The 18,960-nt window shown below is 66.5% G+C and overlaps 1 protein-coding gene across 1 annotated transcript in view; it reads left to right on the top strand.

The window, feature by feature from the left end:
• Positions 1 to 6,761: 6,761 nt before the first annotated feature.
• LOC126291428 (collagen alpha-1(I) chain-like) overlaps positions 6,762 to 18,960 on the top strand; it is a 63,857-nt gene continuing 51,658 nt past the window's right edge. The window contains exons 1-3 of the mRNA XM_049984944.1: positions 6,762 to 8,719; positions 8,761 to 10,182; positions 10,224 to 11,901. Coding sequence (XP_049840901.1) covers positions 6,762 to 8,719; positions 8,761 to 10,182; positions 10,224 to 11,901 — 5,058 coding nt within the window. The remainder of the gene's footprint in view (positions 8,720 to 8,760; positions 10,183 to 10,223; positions 11,902 to 18,960) is intronic.

Genomic DNA, 18,960 nt, shown 5'->3' with positions numbered 1-18,960 from the left:
CCGCAGCCAGCTGGCGACCAGGAGCCAACCAGGCGCCCAGCAGCCAGCTGGCGCCCAGCAGCCAGCAGGTGCCCAGCAGCCAGCCGGCGCCCAGCAGCCAGCAAGCGCATTGCAGCCAACCGGCGGCCTACAGCCAACAGGCGCCCTACAGCCAGCCGGCGCCCAGCAACCAGCCGGCGCCCTGAAGCCAAACGGCGGCCTACAGCGAGCCGGCGCCCTCCAGCCAGCCAGCACCCTACAGCCAGCCGGCGCCCTACAACCAGCCGGCGCCCAGCAGCCAGCCAGCGCCCTACAGCCAGCCGGCGCCCGGGAGCCAACCAGGCGCCCAGCAGCTAGCTGGTGCCCAGCAGCCAGCCAGCGCCCTGCAGCCAGCCGGCGCCCTGCAGCCAGCCAGCGCCCTACAGCCAGCCGGCGCCCAGGAGCTAACCAGGCGCCCAGGAGCCAGCTGGCGCCCAGCAGCCAGCAGGTGCCCAGCAGCCAGCCGGCGCCCAGCAGCCAGCCAGCACCCTGCAGCCAACCGGCGGCCTACAGCCAACCGGCGCCCTACAGCCAGCCGGCGCCTAGCAGCCAGCTGGCGCCCAGCAGCCAGCCGGCGCCCTGCAGGTAGCCGGCGCCCTGCAGCCAACCGGCGGCCTACAGCCAGCCGGAGCCCTGAAGCCAGCTGGCGCCCTGCAACCAGCCGGCGCCCTGCAGCCAGCCGGCACACTGCAGAGAGCCGGTGCTCTGCAGCCAGCCACCGCCCTACAGCCAGCCGGCGCCCAGGAGCCAACCAGGCGCCTAGCAGCCAGCTGGCGCCCAGTAGCCAGCTGGTGCCCAGCAGCCAGCCGGTGCCCTGCAGCCAGCCGGCGCCCTGCAGCCAACCGGCGGCCTTCAGCCAACCGGCGCCCTACAGCCAACCAGCGCCCTACAGCCAGCCGGCGCCCAGGAGCCAACCAGGCGCCTAGCAGCCAGCTGGCGCCCAGTAGCCAGCTGGTGCCCAGCAGCCAGCCGGTGCCCTGCAGCCAGCCGGCGCCCTGCAGCCAACCGGCGGCCTACAGCCAACCGGCGCCCTACAGCCATTCAGCGCACTGCAACCAGCCGGCGCCCTGCAGCCAGCCGGCGCCCTCCAGCCAACCGGCGCCCTACAGCCAGCTTGCGCCCAGGAGCCGGCCGGCGCCCTGCAGCCAGCCAGCGCCCTGCAGCCAGCCATCGCCCTGCAGCCAGCCAGCGCACTACAGCCAGCCCGCGCCCAGGAGCCAACTGGCGCCAGGCAGCCAGCCAGCGCCCTGCAGCCAGCCAGCGCCCTGCAGCCAGCCAGCGCCCTACAGCCAGCCGGCGCCCAGGAGCCAACCAGGCGCCCAGCAGCCAGCTGGCGCCCAGCAGCCAGCTGGTGCCCAGCAGCCAGCTGGTGCCCAGCAGCCAGCCGGCGCCCAGCAGCCAGCCGGCGCTCTGCAGCCAGCCGGCGCCCAGCAGCCAGCCAGCGCCCTACAGCCAGCCGGCGCCCTCCATCCAACCGGCGCCCTCCAGCCAACCGGCGCCCTACAGCCAGCCGGCGCCCAGGAGCCAACCAGGAGCCCAGCAGCCAGTTGGCGCCCAGCAGCCAGCTGGTGCCCAGCAGCTAGCCGGCGCCCAGCAGCCAGCCGGCGCTCTGCAGCCAGCCGGCGCCCAGCAGCCAGCCAGCGCCCTGCAGCCAGCTTTCGCCCTGCAGCCAGCCGGCGCTCTGCAGCCAGCCAGCGCCCTACAGCCAGCCGGCGCCCAGGGGCCAACCAGGCGCCCTGCAGCCAGCCGGCGCTCTGCAGCCAGCCAGCGCCCTGCAGCCAGCCGGCGCCCTACAGCCAGCCGGCGCCCTATAGCCAGCCGGCGCCCTCCAGCCAGCCGGCGCCCTGCAGCCAGCCAGCGCCCTGCAACCAGCCAGCGCCCTACAGCCAGCCGGCGCCCAGGAACCAACCAGGCGCCCAGCAGCCAGCTGGCGCACAGCAGCCGGCTGGTGCCCAGCAGCCAGCCGGCGCCCAGCAGCCAGCTGGGACCCTGCAACCAGGAGGCGCCCTGCAGCCAGCTGGCGCCCTCCAGCCAACCGGCGCCCTACAGTCATCCGGCGCCCAGGAGCCAGCCGGAGCCCTGCAGCCAGCCGGCGCCCTCTAGCCAACCGGCGCCCTACAGCCAGCCGGCGCCCAGGGGCCAACCAGGCGCCCAGCAGCTAGTTGGCGCCCAGCAGCCAGCTGGTGCCCAGCAGCCAGCCGGCGCCCAGCAGCCAGCCGGCGCCCTGCAGCCAGCTGGCGCCCAGCAGCCAGATGGTGCCCAGCAGCCAGCCAACGCCCTGCAGCCAGACGGTGCCCTGAAGCCAACCGGTGGCCTACAGCCAACCGGCGCCCTACAGCCAGCCGGGGCCCTGCAACCAGCCGGCGCCCTGCAGCCAGCCTGCGCCCTGCAGCCAGCCGGCACTCTGCAGCCAGCCAGCGCCCTACAGCCAGTCGGCGCCCTACAGCCAGCCGGCGCCCAGGATCCAACCGGGGCCCTGCAGCCAGCCAGCGCCCTGCAGCCAGGCAGCGCCCTGCAGCCAGCCAGCGCCCTATGGCCAGCCGGCGCCCAGGAGCCAACCAGGCGCCCAGCAGCCAGCTGGCGACCAGCAGCCAGCTGGTGCCCAGCAGCCAGCCGGTGCCCTGCAGCCAGCCGGCGCCCTGAAGCCAACCGGCGGCCTACAGCCAACCGGCGACCTACAGCCAGCCGCACCCTGCAGCCAGCCGGCGCCCTGCAGCCAACCGGCGGCCAACAGCCAACCGGCGCCCTACAGCCATCTGGTGCCCAGCAGCCAGCCGGCGCCCTGCAGCCAGCCAGCGCCCTGCAACCAGCCAGCGCCCTACAGCCAGCCGGCGCCCAGGAGCCAACCAGGCGCCCAGCAGCCAGCTGGCGCCTTACAGCCAGCCTGGGCCCGCAGCCAGCCGGCGCCCAGGAGCCAGCCGGCGCCCTGAAGCCAGCTGGCGCCCAGCAGCCAGCTGGTGTCCAGCAGCCAGCCGGTGCCCTGCAGCCAGCCGGCGCCATGCAGCCAACCGGCGGCCTACAGCCAACCGGCGACCTACAGCCAGCCAGCGCCCTGCAACCAGCCGGCGCCCTGCAGCCAGCCGGCGCCCTCCAGCCAACCGGCGCCCTACAGCCAGCTGGCGCTCAGGAGCCAGCCGGCGCCCTGCAGCCAGCCAGCGCCCTGCAGCCAGCCATCGCCCTGCAGCCAGCCAGCGCACTACAGCCAGCCCGCGCCCAGGAGCCAACCAGGCGCCCAGCAGCCAGCCGGCGCCCTGCAGCCAGCCAGCGCCCTGCAACCAGCCAGCGCCCTACAGCCAGCCGGTGCCCAGGAGCCAACCGGGCGCCCAGCAGCAAGCTGGCGCCTTACAGACAGCCTTGGCCCGCAGCCACCTGGCGCCCAGGAGCCAGCCGGCGCCCTGCAGCCAGCTGGCGCCCAGCAGCCAGCTGGTGTCCAGCAGCCAGCCGGTTCCCTGCAGCCAGCCGGCGCCATGCAGCCAACCGGCGGCCTACAGCCAACCGGCGATCTACAGCCAGCCAGCACCCTGCAACCAGCCGGCGCCCTGCAGCCAGCCGGCGCCCTCCAGCCAACCGGCGCCCTACAGCCAGCTGGCGCCCAGGAGCCAGCCGGCTCCCTGCAGCCAGCCAGCGTCCTGCAGCCAGCCATCGCCCTGCAGCCAGGCAGCGCCCTGCAGCCAGCCAGCGCCCTAAGGCCAGCCGGCGCCCAGGAGCCATCCAGGCGCCCAGCAGCCAGCTGGCGCCCAGCAGCCAGCTGGTGCCCAGCAGCCAGCCGGTGCCCTGCAGCCAGCCAGCGTCCTGCAGCCAGCCGGCGCCCTGCAGCCAGCCGGCGCCCTACAGCCAGCCGGCGCCTTATAGCCAGCCGGCGCCCTGCAGCCAGCCGGCGCCCAGGAGCCAGCCGGCGCCCTGCAGCCAGCCGGCGCCCTGCAGCCAGCCGGCGCCCTGCAGCCAGCCGGCGCCCTCCAGCTACTGGCGCCCTACAGCCAGCCGGCGCCCAGGAGCCAACCAGGAGCCCAGCAGCCAGTTGGCGCCCAGCAGCCAGCTGGTGCCCAGCAGCCAGCCGGCACCCAGCAGCCAGCCGGCGTCCTGAAGCCAGCCAGCGCCCTGCAACCAGCCAGCGCCCTACAGCCAGCCGGTGCCCAGGAGCCAACCGGGCGCCCAGCAGCCAGCTGGCGCCTTACAGACAGCCTGGGCCCGCAGCCACCTGGCGCCCAGGAGCCAGCCGGCGCCCTGCAGCCAGCCGGCGCCCTCCAGCTACTGGCGCCCTACAGCCAGCCGGCACCCAGCAGCCAGCCGGCGTCCTGAAGCCAGCCAGCGTCCTGCAGCCAGCCGGCGCCCTGCAGCCAGCCGGCGCCCTACAGCCAGCCGGCGCCTTATAGCCAGCCGGCGCCCTGCAGCCAGCCAGCGCCCTACAGCCAGCCGGTGCCCTGCAGCCAACCGGCGGCCTACAGCCAACCGGCGCCCTACAGCCAGCCTGCGCCTTGCAGCCAGCCTGCGCCCTGCAGCCAACCGGAGCCCTACAGACAAACGGCGCCCTACAGGCAGCCAGCGCTCTATAGCCAGCCTGCGCCCTGCAGCCACCTGGCGCCCTACAGCCAGCCGGCGCCCTGCAGCCAGCCAGCGCCCTGCAGCCAGCCGGCGCCCTGCAGCCAACCAGGCGCCCAGCAGCCAGCTGGCGCCCAGCAGTCAGCTGGTGCCCAGCAGCCAGCCGGCGCCCTACAGCCAGCCGGCGCCCTGCAGCCAGCCAGCGCCCTGCAGCCAGCCGGCGCCCTGCAGCCAACCAGGCGCCCAGGAGCCAGCCGGCGCCCTGCAGCCAGCCGGCGCCCTCCAGCTACTGGCGCCCTACAGCCAGCCGGCACCCAGCAGCCAGCCGGCGTCCTGAAGCCAGCCAGCGTCCTGCAGCCAGCCGGCGCCCTGCAGCCAGCCGGCGCCCTACAGCCAGCCGGCGCCCTGCCGCCAGCCAGCGCCCTGCAGCCAGCCAGCGCCCTGCAGCCAGCTAGCGCCCTACAGCCAGCTGGCGCCCAGGAGCCAACCAGGCGCCCAGCAGCCAGCTGGCTCCCAGCAGCCAGCTGGTGCCCAGCAGCCAGCCAGCGCCCTGCAGCCAGCCGGCGCCCTACAGTCAGCCGGCGCCCTGCAGCCGCCCTACAACCAGCCGGCGCCCTGCGGCCAGCCGGCTCCCAGCAGCCAGCTGGCGCCCAGCAGCCAGCCGGCGCCCAGCATCCAGCCAGTGCCCAGCAGCCAGCCGGCGCCCTGCAGCCAGCCAGCGCCCTGCAACCAGCCGGCGCCCTGCAGCCAACCAGGCGCCCAGCAGCCAGCTGGCGCCCAGCAGCCAGCTGGTGCCCTACAGCCAGCCGGCGCCCTGCAGCCAGCCGGAGCCCTGCAGCCAGCCGGAGCCCTCCAGCCAGCCAGCGCCCTGCAGCCAGCCAGCGCTCTACAGCCAGCTGGCCCCCAGGAGCCAACCAGGCGCCCCGCAGCCAGCTGGCGCCCAGCAGCCAGCTGATGCCCAGCAGCCAGCCAGCGCCCAGCAGCCAGCCAGCGCCCTGCAGCCAGCCAGCGCCCTGCAGCCAGCCGGCGCCCTGCAGCCAGCCGGCGCCCTGAAGCCAGCCGGCGCCCTGCAGCCAATCGGCGCCCTGTAGCTAACCGGCGGCCTACAGTCAACCGGCGCCCTAGAGCCAGCTGGAGCCCAGCAGCCAGCCGGCGACATGCAGCCATTCGGTGCACTTCAGCCAGCCGGCGCCCTCAGCCAGCCAGCGCTCTGCAGCCAGCCAGCACCCTGCAGCCAGCCGGCGCCCTACAGCCAGCCGGCGCACTACAGCCAGTCGGCGCCCAGCAGCCAGCCAGCGCCCTGCAGCCAGCCAGCGTCCTACAGCCAGCCGGCGATCAGGAGCCAACAGGGCGCCCAGCAAACAGCTGGCGCCCAGCAGCCAGCCGGTGCCCAGCAGCCAGCCGGCGCCCTGTAGCCAGCCGGCGCCCTGCAGCCAGCCAGCGCCCTACATGCAGCCGGCGCCCAGGAGCAAACCAGACGCCCAGCAGCCAGTTGGCGCCCAGCAGACAGCTGGTGCCCAGTAGCCAGCCGGCGCCCTGCAGCCAGCCGGCGCCGTGGAGCCAACCGGCGGCCTATAGCCAACCGGCGCCCTTCAGCCAGCCAGCGCCCTGCAGCCAGCTGGCGCCCTGCAGCCAGCCGGCGCCCTCGAGCCAACCGGCGCTCTACAGTCAACCGGCGCCCTACAGCCAGCCGGCGCTCTGCAGCCAGCCGGCGCCCTGCAGCCAACCAGCGGCCTACAGCCAGCCTGCGACTTGCACCCAGCCGGCGTCCTCCAGCCAACCGGCGCCCTGCAACCAGCCAGTGCCCCGCAGCCAGCCGGCGCCTTGCAGCCAGCCAGCGCCCTGCAGCCAGTCAGCGCCCTGCAGCCAGCCAGCGCCCTACAGCTAGCCGGCCCCCAGAAGCCAAACAGGCGCCCAGCAGCCATCTGGCGCCCAGCAGCCAGCTGGTGCCCAGCAGCCAGCCGGCGCCCAGCAGCCAACCGGAGCCCTGCAGCCAGCCAGCGCCTTGCAGCCAGCCAGCGCCCTGCAACCAGCCAGCGCCCTGCAGCCAGCCGGCGCCCTACAGCCAGTCGGCGCCCAGCAGCCAGCCAGCGAGCTGCAGCCAGCCAGCGCCCTACAGCTAGGCGGCGCTCAGGAGCCAACCAGGCGATCAGCAGCCAGCTGGCGCCCAGCAGCCAGCCGGCGCCCTGCAGCCAGCCGGCGCCATGCAGCTAACCGGCGGCCTACAGTCAACCGGCGCCCTAGAGCCAGCTGGTGCCCAGCAGCCAGCTGGCGACCTGCAGCCAGCCGGAGACCTACAGCCAGCCGGCGCCCTGCATCCAGCCGGCGCCCAGGAGCCAGCCGGCGCCCTGCAGCCAGCCGGCGCTCTGCAGCCAGCCAGCGCCCTGCAGCCAGCTGGCGCCCTACAGCCAGCCGGCGCCCTGCCGCCAGCCAGCGCCCTGCAGCTTGCCAGCGCCCTGCAGCCAGCCAGCGCCCTACAGCCAGCTGTCGCCCAGGAGCCAACCAGGCGCCCAGCAGCCTGCTGGCTCCCAGCAGCCAGCTGGTGCCCAGCAGCCAGCCGGCGCCCTGCAGCCAGCCGGCGCCCTGCAGCCAGCCGGCGCCCTGCAGCCAACCGGCGCCTTACAACCAGCCGGCGCCCTGCGGCCAGCCGGCTCCCAGCAGCCAGCCGGCGCCCAGCATCCAACCTGGCGCCCAGCAGCCAGCTGGCGCCCAGCAGCCAGCTGGTGCCCTACAGCCAGCCGGCGCCCTGCAGCCAGCCGGAGCCCTGCAGCCAGCCGGCGCCCTCCAGCCAGCCAGCGCCCTGCAGCCAGCCAGCGCCCTACAGCCAGCCGGCCCCCAGGAGCCAACCAGGCGCCCAGCAGCCAGCTGGCGCCCAGCAGCCAGCTGGTGCCCAGCAGCCAGCCGGCGCCCAGCAGCCAGCCAGCGCCCTGCAGCCAGCCAGCGCCCTGCAGCCAGCCGGCGCCCAACAGCCAGTTGGCGCCCAGCAGCCAGCCAGCGCCCTGCACACGAGCCGGCGCCCTACAGCCAGCCGGCGCTCAGGAGCCAACAGGGCGCCCAGCAGCCAGCTGGCGCCCAGCAGCCAGCTGGTGCCCAGCAGCCAGCCGGCGCCCTGCAGCCAGCCGGCGCCCTGCAGCCAGCCAGCGCCCTACAGCCAGCCGGCGCCCAGGAGCCAACCAGGCGCCCAGGAGCCAGATGGCGCCCAGCAGACAGCTGGTGCCCAGCAGCCATCCGGCGCCCAGGAGCCAGCCGGCGCCCTGCAGCCAGCCGGCGCTCTGCAGCCAGCCAGCGCCCTGCAGCCAGCCGGCGCCCTACAGCCAGCCGGCGCCCTACAGCCAGTCGGCGCCCAGCAGCCAGCCAGCGCCCTGCAGCCAGCCAGCGCCATACAGCCAGCCGGCGCTCAGGAGCCAACAGGGCGCCCAGCAGCCAGCTGGCGCCCAGCAGCCAGCTGGTGCCCAGCAGCCAGCCGGCGCCCTGCAGCCAGCCGGCGCCCTGCAGCCAGCCAGCGCCCTACAGCCAGCCGGCGCCCAGGAGCCAACCAGGCGCCCAGCAGCCAGCTGGCGCCCAGCAGACAGCTGGTGCCCAGTAGCCAGCCGGCACCCTGCAGCCAGCCGGCGCCGTGGAGCCAACCGGCGGCCTACAGCCAACCGGCGCCCTTCAGCCAGCCAGCGCCCTGCAGCCAGCTATCGCCCTGCAGCCAGCCGGCGCACTCCAGCCAACCGGCGCTCTACAGACAACCGGCGCCCTACAGCCAGCCGGCGCTCTGCAGCCAACCAGCGGCCTACAGCCAGCTGGCGCCCTGCAACCAGCCGGCGCTGTGCAGCCAGCTGGCGCCCTCCTGCCAACCGGCGCCCTACAGCCAGCCGACGCCCAGGAGCCAGCCGGCGCCCTGCAGCCAGCCAGCGCCCTGCAGCCAGTCAGCGCCCTGCAGCCAGCCAGCGCCCTACAGCCAGCCGGCCCCCAGGAGGCAACCAGGCGCCCAGCAGCCAGCTGGCGCCCAGCAGCCAGCTGGTGCCCAGCAGCCAGCCGGCGCCCAGCAGCCAGCCGGCGCCCTGCAGGCATCCGGCGCCCAGCAGCCAGCCGGAGCCCTGCAGCCAGCCAGCGCCCTGCAGCCAGCCAGCGCCCAGCAGCCAGCCAGCGCCCTGCAGCCAGCCGGCGCCCTACAGCCAGTCGGCGCCCAGCAGCCAGCCAGCGCCCTGCAGCCAGCCAGCGCCCTACAGCCAGCCAGCGCTCAGGAGCCAACCAGGCGCCCAGCAGCCAGCTGGCGCCCAGCAGCCAGCTGGTGCCCAGCAGCCAGCCGGCGCCCTGCAGCCAGCCGGCGCCCTGCAGCCAGCCAGCGCCCTACAGCCAGCCGGCGCCCAATAGCCAACCAGGCGCCCAGCAGCCAGCTGGCGCCCAGCAGACAGCTGGTGCCCAGCAGCCAACCAGGCGCCCAGCAGCCAGCTGTGCCCAGCAGACAGCTGGTGCCCAGCAGCCATCCGGCGCCCTGCAGCCAGCCGGCGCCCTGCAGCTAACCGGCGGCCTACAGTCAACCGGCGCCCTAGAGCCAGCTGGTGCCCAGCAGCCAGCTGGCGACCTGCAGCCAGCCGGCGACCTACAGCCAGCCGGCGCCCTGCATCCAGCCGGCGCCCAGGAGCCAGCCGGCGCCCTGCAGTCAGCCGGCGCTCTGCAGCCAGCCAGCGCCCTGCAGCCAGCCGGCGCCCTACAGCCTGCCGGCGCCCTGCCGCCAGCCAGAGCACTGCAGCCAGCCAGCGCCCTGCAGCCAGCCAGCGCCCTACAGACAACCGGCGCCCTACAGCCAGCCGGCGCTCTGCAGCCAGCTGGCGCCCTGCAGCCAACTGGCGCCCTACTGCCAGCCTTCGCCTTGCAGCCAGCTGGCGCCCTGCAGCCAGCCAGCGCCCTGCAACCAGCTGGCGCCCTGCAGCCAACCAGGCGCCCAGCAGCCAGCTGGCGCCCAGCAGCCAGCTGGCGCCCAGGAGCCAACCAGGCGCCCAGCAGCCAGCTGGCTCCCAGAAGCCAGCTGGTGCCCAGCAGCCAGCCGGCGCCCTGCAGCCAGCCGGCGCCGTGGAGCCAACCGGCAGCCTACAGCCAACCGGCGCCCTTCAGCCAGCCAGCGCCCTGCAGCCAGCTGGCGCCCTGCAGCCAGCCGGCGCCCTCCAGCCAACCGGCGCTCTACAGACAACCGGCGCCCTACAGCCAGCCGGCGCTCTGCAGCCAGCCGGCGCCCTGCAGCCAACCAGCGGCCTACAGTCAGCTGGCGCCCTGCAACCAGCCGGCGCTGTGCAGCCAGCTGGCGCCCTCCTTCCAACCGGCGCCCTACAGCCAGCCGACGCCCAGGAGCCAGCCGGCGCCCTGCAGCCAGCCAGCGCCCTGCAGCCAGTCAGCGCCCAACAGCCAGCCAGCGCCCTACAGCCAGCCGGCCCCCAGGAGGCAACCAGGCGCCCAGCAGCCAGCTGGCGCCCAGCAACCAGCTGGTGCCCAGCAGCCAGCCGGCGCCCAGCAGCCAGCCGGCGCCCTGCAGGCATCCGGCGCCCAGCAGCCAGCCGGAGCCCTGCAGCCAGCCAGCGCCCTGCAGCCAGCCAGCGCCCAGCAGCCGGCCAGCGCCCTGCAGCCAGCCGGCGCCCTACAGCCAGTCGGCGCCCAGCAGCCAGCCAGCGCCCTGCAGCCAGCCAGCGCCCTACAGCCAGCCAGCGCTCAGGAGCCAACCAGGCGCCCAGCAGCCAGCTGGCGCCCAGCAGCCAGCTGGTGCCCAGCAGCCAGCCGGCGCCCTGCAGCCAGCCGGCGCCCTGCAGCCAGCCAGCGCCCTACAGCCAGCCGGCGCCCAATAGCCAACCAGGCGCCCAGCAGCCAGCTGGCGCCCAGCAGACAGCTGGTGCCCAGCAGCCAACCAGGCGCCCAGCAGCCAGCTGTGCCCAGCAGACAGCTGGTGCCCAGCAGCAATCCGGCGCCCTGCAGCCAGCCGGCGCCCTGCAGCTAACCGGCGGCCTACAGTCAACCGGCACCCTAGAGCCAGCTGGTGCCCAGCAGCCAGCTGGCGACCTGCAGCCAGCCGGCGACCTACAGCCAGCCGGCGCCCTGCATCCAGCCGGCGCCCAGGAGCCAGCCGGCGCCCTGCAGTCAGCCGGCGCCCTGCAGCCAGCCAGCGCCCTGCAGCCAGCCGGCGCCCTACAGCCAGCCGTCGCCCTGCCGCCAGCCAGAGCCCTGCAGCCAGCCAGCGCCCTGCAGCCAGCCAGCGCCCTACAGCCAGCTGGCGCCCAGGAGCCAACCAGGCGCCCAGCAGCCAGCTGGCTCCCAGAAGCCAGCTGGTGCCCAGCAGCCAGCCAGCGCCCTGCAGCCAGCCGGCGCCCTGCAGCCAGCCGGCGCCCTGCAGCCAACCGGCGCCCTACAGACAACCGGCGCCCTACAGCCAGCCGGCGCTCTGCAGCCAGCTGGCGCCCTGCAGCCAACCGGCGCCCTACTGCCAGCCTTCGCCTTGCAGCCAGCTGGCGCCCTGCAGCCAGCCAGCGCCCTGCAACCAGCCGGCGCCCTGCAGCCAACCAGGCGCCCAGCAGCCAGCTGGCGCCCAGCAGCCAGCTGGCGCCCAGGAGCCAACCAGGCGCCCAGCAGGCAGCTGGCTCCCAGAAGCCAGCTGGTGCCCAGCAGCCAGCCGGCGCCCTGCAGCCAGCCGGCGCCCTGCAGCCAGCTGGCGCCCTGCAGCCAACCGGCGCCCTACAGACAACCGGCGCCCTACAGCCAGCCGGCGCTCTGCAGCCAGCTGGCGCCCTGCAGCCAACCGGCGCCCTACTGCCAGCCTTCGCCTTGCAGCCAGCTGGCGCCCTGCAGCCAGCCAGCGCCCTGCAACCAGCCGGCGCCCTGCAGCCAACCAGGCACCCAGCAGCCAGCTGGCGCCCAGCAGCCAGCTGGCGCCCAGGAGCCAACCAGGCGCCCAGCAGCCAGCTGGCTCCCAGAAGCCAGCTGGTGCCCAGCAGCCAGCCGGCGCCCTGCAGCCAGCCGGCGCCCTGCAGCCAGCCGGCTCCCAGCAGCCAGCTGGCGCCCAGCAGCCAGCCGGCGCCCAGCATCCAGCCAGCGCCCAGCAGCCAGCCGGCGCCCTGCAGCCAGCCAGCGCCCTGGAACCAACCGGCGCCCTACAGCCAACCGGCGTCCTACAGCCAGCTGGCGCCCTGCAGCCAGCCGTCGCCCAGCAGCCAGCTGGCGCACAGCAGCCAGCTGGCGCACAGCATCCAGCCAGCGCCCAGCATCCAGCCAGCGTCCATTAGCGTTCAGCAGCCAGCAGTGTCTAGCAACCAGCAGCAGCAGTGTCCCCACTGGCTGGCCTGCCTGGTCGCCTCCCCCGCCAGCAGCAGGAGAGTTGGCTTCGGCCCCAGTCTTCTTCCTAGTTTCTGCCTCCCTTTTACTCTGGGTTTCTCATCGCCTTGTCTGTCCCTAATTTGCTTCTTTATCCGGTCCTGTGCTTTTCCCCTTCTCGTAATGTCGACCCCCACCACCACCACCACTACTGCGACCACCACTGCCATCATATACATGTCCCCCTCCACCGCCGCCACCACTATTACGTGGTGTGCCGCATCACTCCCCCCAGTCCATCCCTCCACTCCTCACTCTCCCATCTCCCTTCTTATTTGTCGCCCCATCCCCGGCTCCTACCTCCTGCGCCTCCTCTGATCCCTTCCCTCCACTCCCTCTCCTTGCTTCTTCCGTTTCTGCGGCCCCTGCTAGGGTGGTCACCTGGTGGGCTACGGCCCACGCGCAACTCTCTCCTTCGCCTTCATCATCATTGTATTCATCATTGTCTTCGCCATCGCCCTCACCGTCTACGGCGCCGACTCCAGCACCAGGACCTTCCACTCCCCACCACATTCCAGTCGCTCCCATCCCCCACACCTCCTCCGCCACCGTCAGCCGCCCCAGTGGCACCCATGCCTCCTCTACTCCCAAAAAGGCTCCACCTCATGCCTCTTTTCCAACCCATGATGCCACAGATGTCTCCCCATCTCTCCCTGCCCCCTCCTCCTCCTCCACCCCCTCCTCATACAGCTACCTCTTCTCCTGTCCTGATCACTCCCTTCTTGAGGTCCAGAACCACACCCTCTTCCTTCGCCAGAATTTTCCTGGTGCCCCCATCTCCCTCCTCACTCCTCGCCGTGATACGGTGCTCATCTCCTCCCCCAGCCCTACCCTATACACAGATGTCCTTTCCCATATCCCTGTCACCCACTTCAGCCCTAATGCCTCCAATGCCCCTTCCCGCCTCCCTGCTACCAACCACAAGCCCCACATCGCCCACTGACCCTCACTGCTGTGATAACTTGGCTTAGTCCGGCGATCATGGATGAGGAGGTGTTGGCGAAGCTCAAGGCGCATCCCCATCTGGAGGTGCGTGCGGTTCGCCGAATCTATAACTCAGCCAGCCCCACCCACCTTATGTTGGTTTTTTCCGAACACGCCCCCTCCATCGACCATCTCCTGAAGGAGGGTGCCCTTCTCTTTCACCAACACTATCAAGTTGACCCTTCCCATTCCCCTCCTCAATCCCTCTGCTGGCAAATGTCTTTGCAGTATAATGCACACCCGACATCTGAGTGCCGCGAGGCCCCCACCTGCCCGCACTGTAGGCAAGCCCACTTTTTATGCCAGTGCCCCAATCTCCAGCCCCCCCCCCCCTGTAGTACCTGTAACCTCCCTCATCCTACTTACTCCCAGAACTGTAAGGCCCGACCCCCTCCTACCACTCCTGAACTCACCATTCTTGTCTGCCTCTGGATGCCCCCACCCCTCCCAGCAATTCCATTCGCCCACCCCCTACCGCTGAGGACATCATCAGATTCCTCACCATCGTCCTTCAGAATATTCATTCTATTCAGCGCCCCCACACCCTCCTACAGATATCCCTCGCTGCCCGTTCCGTTTTCCAACGAAAAATGTATGCCACCTACTCCAACAACCAGGCCCATTTCACCTTCTGCGGTCTTGACACCCTCGTCTAAATCCCTGTCATGGCGTGACAGCACCGTATCCTTTTCAACAATATCCGCTCCCTTCCCACCAAAAAGAACCTCTTCCTGCACACCCTTGCCACCCACCACGTGGATGCCTTCCTCTTCAATGAAACCTTCCTCCAACCTCACCACACCATCCACACTTCGCCTTACCTCCTTCACTGCTCTGATAATCCCCTTCCGATTGCGCGTGGTGGAGTTGCCATTGGCCACCTCTGCCAGATCCACATTCTGCTAAAAACCTCTCCTTCCCAACCCCACCAAACACCTGCTCTTTAGTCTCTTCTTCCTCAGCCTTACCATCACCTGTGCCACCATCTATGTCCGCCCTAACGCCCCTAATCCCTTCGACTTCTTCTCCCACACTGACCGTACCTTCTCCTCCTACGTGGTCGCCGCTGACCTCAACATCCATAGTCATTCCTCCGCCCAGTTATGGCGGTGGCATCAGTTCCTCTCCTCCCTTCAAGGCGACCTCTTCCCCATCCCCCAGCACACCCATCCCGAATCCAACTCCACTCTCATCGCCCCTGCCCCAACCCTCATAATGACCCTCCCCCTAAGTACGTCCATGACTATTCCCGTGCCAACTGGAATGCCTACTGGGATACCCTCTCCACCCAGGTCGATAGCCACCCCTTCACCTACAGCCACCCTGACTATGTAACCCATGCCACCTCCTTCCTCTAGCAGACCTAGTCTGAGGCTGTCCCTACTGTCGCCATCCACCCCCACCATCCTACCTTACCCCCACAGGCCATCCTCCTCCTCTGTGAATCCCGCCATCTCTACCGTGCCTTCCTCCACACGCGTGACCCGGATACACTACGACACCACCGGTAACTCCAGCGACACATTCGTAATTTGCTCGTGGCTAAGAAACGCTGGGACTGGCATCAACATGCACCCGTTTAAATGATACCCTACCTATCAACTTGTACAAGTTCTGGTCAGCCTTCCATCGCCTTACCGGAACTAAACCCTCCCCCTACTATCCTCTTCTCCATGATGATCATCCCTTCCCTGACACTCTTAGTAAGGCCAATCACTGTGTCTCCTACCTCTCCGGTGTATTTTCCATCCAGGATGATCCTCAGTTCGATTACTCCCTCTTCCCGGATGTCTGCGATCGAACTGACACCTCTGTCCCTCCCCTCGCACCTGGTTTCCAGTACTTGGACAACATTGCGCACACGGAATTCAATGCCCCTATCACTACACAGGATCTCATTGCTACACTCCGCACAAAACGCAACACCGCTCCTGGTCACGATCGTGTCACCTACCGTCACCCTCGTGAAGCTCCTGTCTCTTTCCTCTCCACCCTAGCCAGGCTCTACAATGTAGTCCTGTCCACCGGTTACTACCCCAACCTGTGGAAAACCTCCCGTATCTCGATGTTCCTTAAACCTGGCAACCGCCGTCCGCCGACACATCCTACCATCCCATCAGCCTTAGCTTTGTCTTCAGCAAGATCGTGGAATCTATCCTTACCCGACGTATCCACCATCATCTCTGCCAGCACCGCCTCCTTCCCGTTACCCAGTGTGGTTTTCGGCCATCCTTCTCTTCTGACAACCTTCTCATTCTCCTCACTCATCCCCTTTCCGACCAGCTTAATACCCGTTGCTCCACTATCTTCCTCTCCCTGGACCTCGAACAAGATTATGGCCACGTATGACATTCCGGTCTCCTCTTCAAGCTCCAAACCTTCACCCGTCCCATTAACTACGTCCGTCTGATCGGCTCCTTTCTCCCACCGTCCTTCCTACGTCACCATCCATAACATGGATTCCTACACCTTTTTTCCCTCCGCCGGTGTACCTCAAGACTCCGTACTCTCCCCCCTTCTGTACCTTTTGTATACGGCGGACATGCCGCCACCGTCACTCCCCATCCAACTTCTCCACTTTGCCGATGACACCACCTTCCTTGCTCTTGGCCCCACCCTGCAGCGCTCTCAACACCTTCTCCAATCCCATCTTGACCAGTTCACTGCTTGGTGCAACCAGTGGTTGCTCAAGGTCAATCCCTCCAAAACCCAGGCGATCATTGTATGCAAAACCACCCCTTCCTTCCGCCTCCTTGATTTCTATCTCACTGTCTATGGCCGTCCTATCGCCCTCACTCCCACCCTCAATTACCTTGGTGTCACTCTCGACCGTCGCCTCTCCTGGACCCTCCATCTCCGGACAATCCAAGCCAATGCACGCTCCCGACTCCATCTCCTCAAGCTCCTTTCTGGCCATACGTGGGGTCTGGATCCCTCTACCATCCTCCACATCTATAAATCCCTCATCCGCCCTATCCTTTGTTACACCCATCTGGCCTGGATCTCCACCCCCTACCTTTTATAAATCCCTTCAATTCCTTGAACGCCTTGCTCTCCGCCTCGCCTATCGCATCTGTCTCCCCTCCCCCATGCGGATCCTGTACGATCTCATTCTGTTCCCCCACCTCCTCCTTTTCCTTGAAAGCATACGCATCCTGTACACCTCCCAAAACTCGACCCTCCTCACCCGCTTGTATCGCCCATCCTCTCCCACCCCCGCCCACTGCCGCGCCTGGATTCCCACATCCACCCGGTCTCCATCTCTCCACCCTCCTTACTCTCTCCCAAGGTGGCTTCCGCCAGCTCCCCCTCCCTGATGGCGTCCTCCTCACCTCCATCTACCCCTCCTATCAACTTTGATCCTCCCCCCTCACTTCCTGTGTCCTTTCCTTTGGCACCCTCCCGCCCTTCTCTTTCCTTTTCACCCTTCCCATTCCTCCACCTCTCTTCCCCCAGGCTTCCCCTCCCCCTTCCTCCCTTCCCCCTACCTCCCCTGCCCATGGCATCTGCTCTCCCCTCTCCCTCTCCCACCCCCGTCCTCCTTTCTCGGCAGGTCCCCGGACTCATACACGGTTAGTGAACTTTCGCGTGCCGGAGATCAACGCCTCGTGTTCCTGTGTGTGCTGTTGTTTTGTGCTTAAGTGGTTCAGTGTCATTCGCTTTGTGCACCACGTTCACGTGTGACAATCTTTGTCTCTGTATGTGTCCAGGTGTCTGAACAAATTTTATCCTGGACTCTACACCCGTGAACGGCTCCATGTATTTTAAAAAGTGTTTGTCTCAATTTTTATGTCCAGCATATTTTTTATGTAAATGTCTTAATTTGTATCTTTTGTGTTTCTCTGAGGCCAAAGAGTGGCGTAGTATGCTGCTGCTGGCCTGCCTGTAAACAGGTTTAAAAATAACAATTAAGAAAAACAAAAAACAAAAAAAAGTAGCCAAGGTCCTACTCAAACCTCAGTAATACGGCGATTACTGCAAAAGGCTTCTTTGAGCCCAAATACAAGTCCTCCCTCAAATACAGAGTGTCCTACTCAAACCTCCACGATTTCAAGGACCCAGGACAGGAAACCACAGTAGATACGACAATGAAAAATAGACCACATTGTAGAGCATCTCAAAGAATTTATATTCTCGCATCATAAGTTCCAAGTATCGTCGCCAGAGTGCAGCATGGTGGTATGAGTTGGAAAGGGAGACTCCACAGCAGCGAACGCAAGCAATAGTGTGGTTTGCAGAAACTAAATCGCCGATTACTGTGCAAAGAAACATCGTCGTGTGTATGAATGTGATCCACCTGATGTTAAAACTATTAAGGAATGGTATAGGAAGTTTCTGGCAACAGGAGGCGTTCTGAAACATTCTGGCGGTGCACGTTAGAAGTTTCAGAAGAGACAGTGGAGAACATCAGACAAACGTTTCTCAGAAGCGCACATACAACAGTTCGTCAAGCATCTAGGCAACTAGCCGGCCGGAGTGGCCTAGCGGTTCTCGGCACTTCAGTGTGGAACCGCGCGACCGCTACGGTCGCAGCTTCGAATCCTGCCTTGGGCATGGATGTGTGTTATGTCCTTAGGTTAGTTTGGTTTAAGTCGTTCTAAGTTAAGCAGTTAAGTCCCATAATGCTCAGAGCCATTTGAACCATCGAGGCAACTTGATGTACATATGTAGGTCAACACTACATCGTGTGGTCCACCAGCGTCTTTTCATGTGTTCTTACCAAGTGCAAATTCTGCAACATCTGACGCCGAACGATAAACCACGCCGACAACAATTTGCTGCAGATATGCTGCAGCGTACTGATACGTATGCCAGCTTCCTGGAAAGATGTTTATTCTTAGAGGGTGCAAGCTTTCATCTGTCAGGAGGGGTTAATAGGCATAATGTTCGGATTTGGGGTGCCCAAAATCCGCACGTTGTCATTGAACTTGTTCGTGGTAGCCCTAAACTAAACGTCTGGTGTGGGCTAATGCACGACCGGATTGTTGGACGTTCTTCCTAGCGGAACAAACAGTGAATGGGTCAGTGTATCTGGACATGCTGGTGTAGTTTTTATATCCTCAGATACAAGACTTGCAACCCAACATCATTTTTCAACACGATGGAGCTCCGCCGTATTGGTCAACTGTTGTTCGCAAGTTCTTGGAGAGGAAATTTCCCAATCGTTGGATCGGACACGGGGAACCCATTACCTGGCCACCACACTCACCCGACATTACGCCGCTTGATTTCTTCTTGTGGGGATTCGTGAAGGACAGCGTGTATGCGACCAAAGTGGACGATATTTCTACGTTGTGGCATCGTATCACTAATGCGACTGCAACAATAACAGTAGTTCTAACACGAGCAGCATGGTTGAAGATGTTTATTATCATTAAAACAATAAATCTAAATAATGAAAGTCACGATTTTTGCCTCCAAGCCCTGTACGTAAATACCTGCTTCTCTGTAGACACGATATGGTGTCTACTCATCCTATTCGATAGGCGTCCTGCTAACAAAGATGTGAATTTTTCTATGCTGTACGTTAAAGCTTAATACAAAATAAACTCAAAAAAAAGAAAAAAGAAGGAAACCACCATATCACGGAAGAGTTATGCAAATAGGTCACAAATTGATATTGGTACAGGTATCGGCGGAAAATGGAAAATTGTAAGCCCTGGCGCCCGATGGATGCTTGTGTGACCCTGAAGCGCAATTTCACCGAATAGCTGGCAAGTATAATAAACAGGAGAAATGTCGATACCAGTGCATAAAGTCTTTGCGAATTTCATTCCGTGTACTCACCGATAGGCGCATGAGCAATACACGCAGATATCAGTACGGGTGTCTCACTCAAACCTCCCTGATTTCAAAGACCCAGGAAAAAAAAAAAACACGGTAGGCACGACAATGCAAAATGCACCACATTGTAGAGCTTCTCAAAGAATTTATTTATCATCAATACACCTCTACATGTGAACCATATGTAGCACTATGGGACTTAGCTCCTGAGGTCATCAGTCCCCTAGAACTTAGAACTACTTAAACCTAACTAACCCAAGGACATCACACAAATCCATGCCCGAGGCAGGATTC

Source organism: Schistocerca gregaria, chromosome 9 (genome assembly GCF_023897955.1).
Source record: "Schistocerca gregaria isolate iqSchGreg1 chromosome 9, iqSchGreg1.2, whole genome shotgun sequence".
NCBI classification, from domain to species: domain Eukaryota; kingdom Metazoa; phylum Arthropoda; class Insecta; order Orthoptera; family Acrididae; genus Schistocerca; species Schistocerca gregaria.
The sequence above is the reverse complement of the archived record's forward strand: the minus strand, read 5'-3'. Positions and strand labels throughout refer to the sequence as shown.